The sequence below is a fragment of the Bacillus rossius genome, chromosome 7, assembly GCF_032445375.1.
Source record: "Bacillus rossius redtenbacheri isolate Brsri chromosome 7, Brsri_v3, whole genome shotgun sequence".
Classification (NCBI taxonomy): domain Eukaryota; kingdom Metazoa; phylum Arthropoda; class Insecta; order Phasmatodea; family Bacillidae; genus Bacillus; species Bacillus rossius.
This window is the reverse complement of record NC_086335.1, coordinates 36,726,664-36,737,464: the sequence shown is the minus strand read 5'-3', so window position 1 is coordinate 36,737,464 and position 10,801 is coordinate 36,726,664. Positions and strand designations below refer to the sequence as shown.

The 10,801-nt window shown below is 35.1% G+C and overlaps 1 protein-coding gene across 1 annotated transcript; it reads right to left on the bottom strand.

Moving 5' to 3' along the window:
• Positions 1-4,644: 4,644 nt before the first annotated feature.
• Positions 4,645-9,967, bottom strand: LOC134533824 (MICOS complex subunit MIC13 homolog QIL1). The gene is made up of 3 exons (XM_063371505.1): positions 9,862-9,967; positions 6,860-7,004; positions 4,645-4,919 (listed from the first exon to the last, which is right to left on the bottom strand). The coding sequence occupies exons 1-3, from the start codon at positions 9,876-9,878 to the stop codon at positions 4,725-4,727; spliced, it is 357 nt and encodes a 118-aa protein (XP_063227575.1). The 5' UTR covers positions 9,879-9,967; the 3' UTR covers positions 4,645-4,724.
• Positions 9,968-10,801: the final 834 nt, after the last annotated feature.

Below are 10,801 nucleotides of genomic sequence, written 5' to 3'. Positions count from 1 at the left end.
TTTGAATGGGTTCCAAAATTTTGTGGGAAAATATACTTTACGTAATATAAATTTGTTGAATAATACTCAACTATAAATATGTCGCACCATTAATCTTTATATGCCTCCCATTGCACTTTGTATGACAAATATGACACCGCGTAATGGGAGATATGTGGTTATGTACTTTATCGTCAGTCGGCTGGCTGACTTGTCCACCCAGGTGTGACCTTCAACTCACATCGCGTACCTTTCCAAACATTTTTGTTTACTGACATTGAAACCGATATTACTGTCCGGAGAATTACATTTTATTTTTCAATAATTGAAGTGCTTATGTATCACCACCTGGTTCACACCAATCCTGTCAGGCCAATGATTTTTTTTTTCATTGCAACATTCATTAACAACATTTTCCACGTGAATCATCTGTTAATTTCTGTTCCTGTATCTATTGTCAAATATATTCCCGCTAGTACAAACAGCATCAGACTTGTATAAACTTTAGATATAGAGTCCTTATTTCGTATGATTGTGTGCACAGTTGACTTGCTTAAAACTAAAGTGCGACTAACATAAGTGTGGCTTTCATGACAATCTACGTGCCATAATACTTCTAGTTTTGTCTTAAATAGTTGAACACAATGCATTATGAGTGATCAAGCACGTACAGTTACCGGCATCTGAATGGGCAGACGTTGCTTTTGTTTGAGTGAATTCCCTGCCACTGGCTAGACTGAGTTCACGGCCCGGTTTGTGGACAGGCGACAACGGTATGGCATGGCGACATACGCGTGGATGTCTCCATAGTCGCAATTTAACTTGCTATAGCTGATGGTTGTACAACAGCAGATAGGGTAGTCAGACCTGTGTGCGCATCTCTTTCCCCCTTGTTGGGCTAACTGTATCCCACGGCACATCTGTTGTTTACAGAAGTTGAAACAGGCTTAGTGGCGTTGTGCTTTTTTTTTTTTTTTTTCCTGCGGAGATTTTGTGTTCACTGAAATTTTCAGACGTGCTATTCAAGACTGGGGCAGTAAAATTAACATCGCGCTAAATGAAGACATGGTAAGTGAGGGATAGGTGTATATACAATATTTTGTTTTATCTGAGATGAGGAGCAGGCAGTTATCTCTTGGAGACAGAATATAAAAACTGATAAGGCAATGATAGTTGATGTGTGGAGGGGGGAGATGTTATTTCAAAAAAATGAGGCAGCTTCTGTTGCAGTCGTAACACTGATACATTTACACTCCTTGATGTGTCTACCACAAGGATCAGTGGTGTGTATCACTGAAGATGCTGGGTAGTGAAAAAAAGGGTAGTGTAAAAAATATTTGTACGTGACATTAAATGTACATAGTTGAATTTTGTTAAGTTAGAAATATGAGAGCAGATTTATTAAGCTCATCAATACATGCCACATTATCGTTCTATGTAAAAATGCAAATCACTTAAAATGCAATGTGCATTTTTATATTAACATTACAATTACATTCTGATGATAAACCTGAAAATATGTTTCCTTACCTAAGTTGACTCCACAATTTCTGATGTAAAATAATTTAATATTAATATGAAAGTGCTTTCATTGCCTTAGAAAAAAAAAACTATGGTACATAAATTTTACATTTTCTATTACAAAAAAAAATTTAACCTATTAATTCAAATTTCAGACACTTATTCACTAAATGTATGTCTGCCAACTAAAACTCTGGAATCTTTAATCACATGACTTGCCACTATCACAGAATGGTTTCCAGAGGATAAAACTTGCCCTGAAATTTTCTGGCGCCTCTCACCAGAGCTGTTGCCGAGTTCTGACATGGGGACAGTGTCTGGAATATAAGTTGTCCTTTTACCTGGACTCGTAATGACAAATGTGAATACCTAATTAAGAAGAGAGCATGACAATGTTTTTACATGCTTTATATTAGCTTCACCTGTATGTTTGTCCGCCGTCTGTAACTCTGTCTGTCCGTCTGTAACTCTTTCGACTAAGAGTGAGTGACTCATCACTGTAAAATGACCCACCCATTTCAATACGTTTGTTAGCCGAGCGGTCTAAGGCGCGCGACTTCTGTGACGTCAGCTTACGGATTCAGCGATCGTGGGTTCTACTCCCGGCCACGCCGAAAAAAAAAAAGTTTTTTTTTTTTCCCCGGTAAATTCTATTATTATATCCATACATCTAACTGCAAATGATTCGTAGAGACTTTACCATTTCTTTGTGACGTTGCAACTCCAAATAGTTATCTCAGATGGTAATAGGTAGTGTCGGTAACTCATTTCCCTATGATAATTATACATAAATATAGTTTAAAAAACTAAAAAAACATACTTTTAAAGAATATCAAACTAAAAAGTTAAAAATAAATATAGTTTAAAAAACTAAAAAACATGCTTTTAAAGAATATCAAACTAAAAAGTAAAAAATAATTTTAAAATTAAATTTATGACAATAGTATATAAGCAATACTAGTATAAATGAGAAAAAAGCATGGGGCGCTTAATATTCAAAAAATATGGCACAAAGCGCCTCAAGCTTTTTTCTCATTTATACTAGTATTGCTTATATACTATTGTCATAAATTTAATTTTAAAATTAGTTTTTACTTTTTAGTTTGATATTCTTTAAAAGCATGTTTTTTAGTTTTTTAAACTATATTTATTACATGTTACATGTTACATGCTTTATATTAGCTTCACCTGTATGTTGTTTGTCTGTCCGTCTGTAACTCTTTCGACTAAGAGTGAGTGGCCCATCACTGTAAAGTGTCCCACCAATTTCATTACGTTCGTTAGCCGAGTGGTCTAAGGCGCGCGATTTCTGTGGAGTCAGCTTTCGGATTCAGTGATCGTGGGCTCTACTCCCGGCCACGCCGAAAAAAAAAATTCTTTTTTTTTCGGTAAATTCTAAGATTATATCCATACATCTAACTGTAAATGTTTCGGAGAGACTTTACTATTTCTTTGTGACGTTGCAACTCCAAATAGTTATCTCAGATGGTAATAGGTAGTGTCGGTAACTCATTTCCCTATGATAATTATACATAAATATAGTTTAAAAAACTAAAAAAAAACATGCTTTTAAAGAATATCAAACTAAAAAGTTAAAAATAAATATAGTTTAAAAAACTAAAAAAACATGCTTTTAAAGAATATCAAACTAAAAAGTTAAAAATAAATATAGTTTAAAAAACTAAAGAAACATGCTTTTAAAGATTATCAAACTAAAAAGGAAAAAATAATTTTAAAATTTAATTTATGACAATAGTATATAAGCAATACTAGTATAAATGAGAAAAAAGCATGGGGCGCTTAATATACAAAAAATATGGCACAAAGCGCCTCAAGCTTTTTTCTCATTTATACTAGTATTGCTTATATACTATTGTCATAAATTAAATTTTAAAATTATTTTTTCCTTTTTAGTTTGATAATCTTTAAAAGCATGTTTCTTTAGTTTTTTAAACTATATTTATTGAATTCTTCGTTGATTTGTGGCATCTTGTTTTAAGTTAAGACATTTGCTGTTGCCATTGTACACTTACCAAGATTAATAATTTAGGTATATGAAAAGAAGTGCGTATCACACACTTAATTCCAGGAGCCGGTATACAAACAATTTACACTTGTTCTCAAGTATTTAGAATTTTAAAGGAATAACTGGATAATTGAAGAATATTTTTTGGGACAGTATATGAGATACACTGTATTTATATAAAAAATAAGAGTACTTAACCTCTGTGTAACATACATAAATGCAAGAAGCCTTAAATTTCAGACATTGAGAAATTCAAGGCCATGCAATTTCACAAAATGATTTCCAGACCACTGTGTTAAAACTTTGTAGCATTATCTGTGTTTTGTGGTTGGCATGGATTCTTTCAGGTACATGTCTACTACTGTCAGCAAACCAATCTTAGCCGTCCAGAGTGAAAGCAAATACACCTGATTGGCCAGGGAAAATTAAGCAATGTCTTCTCTTGCAGACGACAGCCAGTTACACGGAAACAATTGGTAGCACGGGTATACTTTATAGTAATATAATGAGCAATCAGATTTTTTTCCACACAAAAATGTGTGTGGGAGTGTGCTATCTCTCTTAAAAAAATAAAAGAGCTAACAATGGTTAATTGGCCCACCCAACAATGTCAAGACACCCGCGGGTGACACACCAACCACCCAGCAAAAGGTCGTAATGAGCGTTCGCAGCAGTCACGACCCACACTAGAGTCCAAGCTTGCTTTGTGGTTCAATACATCACGGAGCATAGAGACCAAACCTTCCTGATGCCCTGGTAAATAATGAGGCAGCCAGGACAAGTCATGCCCTGAGAACTCTGCACCCCTGTTCAAAGGGCAAATAAACAGATAGGGTGGTGCCAAGGATTTCATCCTTAAATCCAGGAGGCACATCTTAAAAGCATAATGCAATGTGTTATTGATTGTATATAAATGTGCTGAAGAGTAACTATTTTTGTAAAAATTATGCTAATATTCCCAAAATAATTTTTTATAAGTTTATGTATGTAACTATGCAAACTACATAAATTTAATTTACAATCCCTAAAAACTATAAAATTATACATAGTATACAGGCATATGGTTTTCTATTCTGGCAAGCAACTATGTAACAATAGAAATAAAAAAAACTTACATCTTTAAAAAAAAAAATTATTTATATAACACTACTAATATGTACATCAACAATCAAAGGTTCAAACTAGGAAGTTCCATGTTTCAGTTTTTCTTTGGTTCTTCTGCCCCAGAACTTAACTGCTGCAACTGCTCAGAGACTTTCAAGATGCCAGTTTTTGTCCACGTAGTGACATGCTGCGGAAGATCCCCGAGGAAGGAAAATGAAATTTTGATACCTTTGTTCCAATAACTCTGAGCTCCGTGGCACATGTCATCAATCTTCGGTAAATCAGGAACCTGCAACGAAAAAAAAATATATATAGCATGCCTGGAACTATCAAACTACAATACAAAAATTATTTATAGGATTTACATAATGCAAATACCTTTGCACAATGATATTTCAATAAGGCTAAAAAATTATGGTTTATAACAACAGTGAAAGTCCGTTGTAGCGAATACGGTCTATAACGTAAAGTCCGCTATAACGATAATTGCCATCGGCACCGTCAGTTTTGCATATGCTGCGTAGGATAAAAATTTCGGAAATAACGAATGCAGCGTGGGCTCATTTTCACTATAGCGATAGATTACACACCTGTAATTTTGCTCTAAAACAATGAGAAAACATCTACAATTTCCTTAATAAATGAAAAACAGCTTCGCACAATTCCACGCGTCCGGCAAATGAAACAACGCGCATGATGTGGCTGTCTTGGCAACACCGCACAAGGTGGGGCCCCACAGCGAGCATAGCTTGGCTCGCGGCGACGAAAGCAAGACAGGGCCCAGCAGCGTGCATTACTTATTTAGAATCATGCCGACTGTAGCCCGTAAATGAGCATAACTCGTCTCACACTTGTATTTTAAGCATGCGGGGAGTTGATGAACACGGAACTTGTCGAGCTCGTCTCTTTTAATCAAAATGAAGTGGCGTCTGAAGATGATGACAATAATGACGACGAACCAAGTGTCGTATCTGTTACGTCGAAAACGTCAATGATGCAGGCACTTGACACAATCAGTCGTTTTTATCAGCATACAAATGCTTCGACGAAAGATTTGATGAACTTCCAAAAGGTCCAGTCGTTTATTTTGTCCGAAAGTCTAGTGAAATCAAGGCAAACAAAAATTGATTCGTTTTTTAAAAAGTGATTTTTAATTTTGTGTTATTTTCCAAGGGTCTATACGAGTGATCATTTTTGTGTTACTAACCAATTGTCGGAAAAATTATTTTATATAATTTGTAAGGTTGTCCAACGTAATTAGAGATTTTTAAATTTTTTTTTTTGTATTCAAAACTCCGCAAATATGCACCCGATATCATCAGCTTAGCGCAGATGTCTCCAGCAAACCAGCTGCGGTCAAAGCGACAGGAAGCTGCCGGCATGACCTTGCGTGACCCCGCCCACCCGTCTCCATGTAAACAAACAGCTGTGCGCTTAGCCACAATGTGCGTGACGGCCTTATCACGGCCACGCGGTCTCATATTTCGTAGTCCGCAAGTGCTGATATAGCTTAAAAATGTTATTTTAGTAAGTTTTATGTATATTTCCTTCACTTTGGTTGTGAATTTCCATAGTAAAAACAAGTGAGAAAATAATATATTTTAAAAATGCTGCAAAAATATTTTTTTTTAAATTTTATCTATAACGAAAATTCGCTATAACATAAACTTTTGGCGCCGTTATAAATTTACGTTATAACGGACTTTTACTGTATATGTATTAGTCAGCTAATAATTACTACACACTGATACATCACATACTTTTAAGTGTGGAGGCCTTGCTAAAGGTAAATTGCTATCGACACACAACCAGGAGGCCCTCAGTTACAATAAAAGATGAACAGTTTGCCCTAACCTTAATTGTATTGATTCCGTGGACAGGTCAGGTCATTATCCTGTTTTTACCTTCCTCTGCTCTTCAATCAAAACAATGAATGTTTTTTGTCAAAAATTAATCAAATGAGTTAAAATCAAACAAAACTGATTGAAAATAATCTAACCCTAAGTTTGAAATGTTCTGTTTTATAGCAGAAAATATTCAAATTTTTTTTTCCAGATATATGACTTAACTTATTAGTTATTACGCTTAACATATAATATACAGATTTGAATTTTTTTTTGTTGTAATGATACTGCATTAGCGAATACAAATATCAATACTTTTTTTTTAAATTCCATCACAATCTACAATGAGACTTGAAAAAAATTAAAAACCACACACAACACATACCTCTACAGGCACTTCCTTGATGTATGGAAGAGCAGTTGAACATATCTTCTTGTATAGTTGCTCACTCCTCTCTGCATCATCCCACAGACCTTCTTGGACTGTGTAGTAGATGGCAGCACCTGCAATCCCTGTTTTTACGCCAAACCTGTAATACAAAGACATGACTGAATGTACTTGTTGGTGCAGTTATAAACTAAAGACAGAACAGGGTCGACATAGGTTTTTCTCAAGACAGTTCTTTGATGAGATTGGTCCAACCAAAATAATAGCTAGTCTAAATGATGGTTGATGGAAACAATAAATTAACCTAAAGAAGCCTTCGCAATAGCACACTGCAATGAACTCCAGCGAACCAGAGCTTTGATACAGGCAAAAATTTGGGGAGTATGTTGGTGGAGCACTAACGATAGAGCTAGGCAAACTGCAGGCAGAAGATAAGAAGTTAAGAAGATAATGTAGAAAGGAAAATAAATGGAAAAGAGCTAGATGAAAGATTGATGCATTTAGAAAAAAAAGTTCTAGTCTGCTCGTCCCACCACCTCCCCAACTATTTCCTTTCCTCGGACACCTGCTCTTTGCTCCTCTGTATACCTACCCTCCATTTCAGCTAGGGCCCTTTTTAGATCCTCAACTTTCTCCTCCTCAAGTTTATTAAGAATGTCCTATACTCAATAATTATTGGATGTTGCAGCTTTTTAGAACAAAAAGAAAAAAATCTGTATACATTGTTTTCACACACTACACACGTCCCTACATTTACTCCCAAGGAATGGTTTCGTAATCCCTACTAGATTGTGAAAAAATTAAAATTTTATATCTTACATTAAAATACCTGTGCTTTCATGCTGCAACTACAATTAATTATTTACCTACGATAAATAGGAATATATGTTTTTCATATACTAGAGAACGTTCCTGAATTAACCCTGCAAGGAAGATTCCTTAATTCCTAATGGTTTGTGAAAAAATAACAGTTTACAGCTTACATTACAATACTTAGGCATTCACACAATCGCCAACATTCATTGTTTATGTTTACTATGTGGGTTTTTTTAAAATATTTTTGGAGAACTTTAGTCAATGTAGTTGGTGTTATAATATGAAATTAGTTTAAATAATGACTGTATTGCAGTTGTAAGGAGTATTTAACTATTGTAATTCATGTTTTTTGTTGTATTAGAATAAGTATGTAATTGTATTACAAAATGTTTGTTTTGTTACATTGCATTTAAAGTATGTACCATTTCGAGTGACGTAACGAGTCTAATGGGAGCCTAAAAATGAATTGAATTGTTAACGCCATTCATTTTCTGCAAGGAATACATGCTGTGAACTGAAGTAGCTGACACACTGAATCTTTCAATATTTCCAGGGAATATTTTTATTACAGCCATCGTATATTCTATATTTGTTAAGGCTGGTGTTTCATGTATCCAAGTTTATTCATGGATCCTGAAGGCATGATCCTGTTGGCTTGATACTGTAATACATGATGCTTGCTGTTTTATGTTTTAGTTCAGTACCTACGTCAGAAGATCCTGCACATAAAATAAATTTCGAAAGAATAAAGAATTATGATTGTATCTTGAAAAAAAAAATTTTTATTTGACTTACGATCATAATTCATTATTATGACAATTTTTTTTATGTAATGGATCTTCTGACATACTAATTTAAAACACCAAGCATCATGTATTATAGGATCAAGCCAACAGGATCATGCCATAAGGATCTTTCGACTTACTGAATTAAAACAGCAAGCACCATGTACAATAGTATCAAGCCAACAGGATTATGCCATCAGGATCTTTAGATGTATTGAATTAATACAGAAAGCATAATGAACTACAGCATAAAGTCAATAGTATCCAGCCATCAGGATCCAGGGATAAACTTCAATACCTACATGAAACGGAAGAATTATCGTATTTTTAATTATACACAGGGACGTCTCTATTACTTAAATAACATATTTCCATTTTTATTCACTTTTCGTTCCCTAAAGTGTAACGTCTGATGCTGGTGTAGTAATGTAAGCTTTCAAGTATTATTTTACACAAACCAGTAGGAATTAAGACACCATGTCTTCAGGATAAATTAAGGGACATGTGTAGTGTGTGAACATGTTTTCCAATTTTTTCTTTCCATTCTAAAAAGCCACGACGTCCAATAATTATCCTATTCTCTACTAAAGTTCTCAATATGCCATTTTCTTTCTGCTCCACCTGCTGTAGGATTACCTCCCTCCATTTCTTTCCCTTAGCTTCCTCCTCGTTTCACCATCTATCCTCCTTTAACTAACGTCTCACAGAACATATTCCACAACCATTCCCTTCCCACCCCTGGTTTACACCCGACTCCCTGACTCCCTTCCCATCACTTGCACTTGACTCCCCCCATCCTTCGAACATTCGGCATTTGACCTACCTTCCTTAGTTAAGCCACACTTCTTACAAACCCACTCTCCATTCTCGAGATATCTACCCCCTCCAACACCCCTCCTCAAGCAAAGTAAAACCACTTGTCGCACGTTTCACATTGAATGCCATTATCTCTCTTCCTCCACACTTTACCGCAACCCTAACATTTCGCCCTCTTACACATCCTTAACCAAGTCACACACGTGCTTGCCACCGAGCTTTGCCTTTCACGCACTTCCACTCCTTATGTCTGCCTAGCATTTATTTGAGCTGCTGCCTGTACTTTTCAAGAAGGCGCACCACGACAATCTACACCCTAAACTGACGCTTATTTAGTTAAAAAAAAAAATTAAAATTTCACTCCACCGACATTGACGCACATCTTCACTCGCCTCCAGTCGACCGAAACGTCTGCATTAAAACAAATTTGTTTTGTAAATCTCAAAAACTAATGCTTACCTGTTGTTTAGGTTATGTTAGCCGCATTTTAAATTATTAACTCTTAATAAACTATAAAACGAACAGATAAATAACTTGTTTACTTTAATAATTCAATTTACTATCCCCTAATCACATACTTACTTCACATACTTAAACATTTTCGCAGTTTCCAAAAATATTTTCCTACAGACTCCAAGACTTTTTTTTTTGTTAACACATTGAGTTGATATTTTACTATACAAGAAAAATGAGGTGAAGTAAATCCTATATACATAGAAATGTTAGACGCCATATTAGTTTCAAAATTTTTACTACAAAATAATTGGTTAACAATTAATTATTTAAAAATTGTCTTTGTCATAGACATAATTTATTGGAGATTCTCTAGAGCCAAAGTTTACAAGACAGTAAAACAGCGTCTTTTGACAGTGTTATTACAGTTTTAGTCAGTTCCAAAAAAAATTTTTTCAATACGTACAAATGTCTTCATGGGAGGAATTATATGTAACAGCTAATTATTCACTTCAAAAATATCTCTTGATTACAACTTATGTTTTAAGAAAGCTAATTTAAAAAAATGTAACTCAAGAAAAATCCATTCATGCATTTCTTAGCAGGCATATAAGTCCGGTTCCTTAGGCTTCGCGCACACTGGATGCGTATGAACGTCGTCCGTATACGTACGACACATATCGTGCGTAAAGAGCGCGCACACTGATTGCGGTTTTGTACGACACGAACGTGCATAGTTTGTAGCTGTAGGAAGGCAGGAAACATGAGTAACATATTGCTTTTAGATAATTATCTTGTGAGACGTAGAATACGTCGGCACCGCCAAAGAAAAGAGTGGGTGAATGTAATACACATGAGAAGAGAAGAATTAGGTGAATTTCATCACATCTGGGACGATTTAAAAAGTGATCCTAATCGGTTCTATGGATATTTACGTATGACACAAGAGACATTTGAATATATGTTAAGTAAAGTGAGACCTGCATTGACAAAATACAACAACTTTCGCAAGACCATAACACCTGAAGAACGATTAGTGGTAACACTGAGGTGAGTGAATAAGAGTATA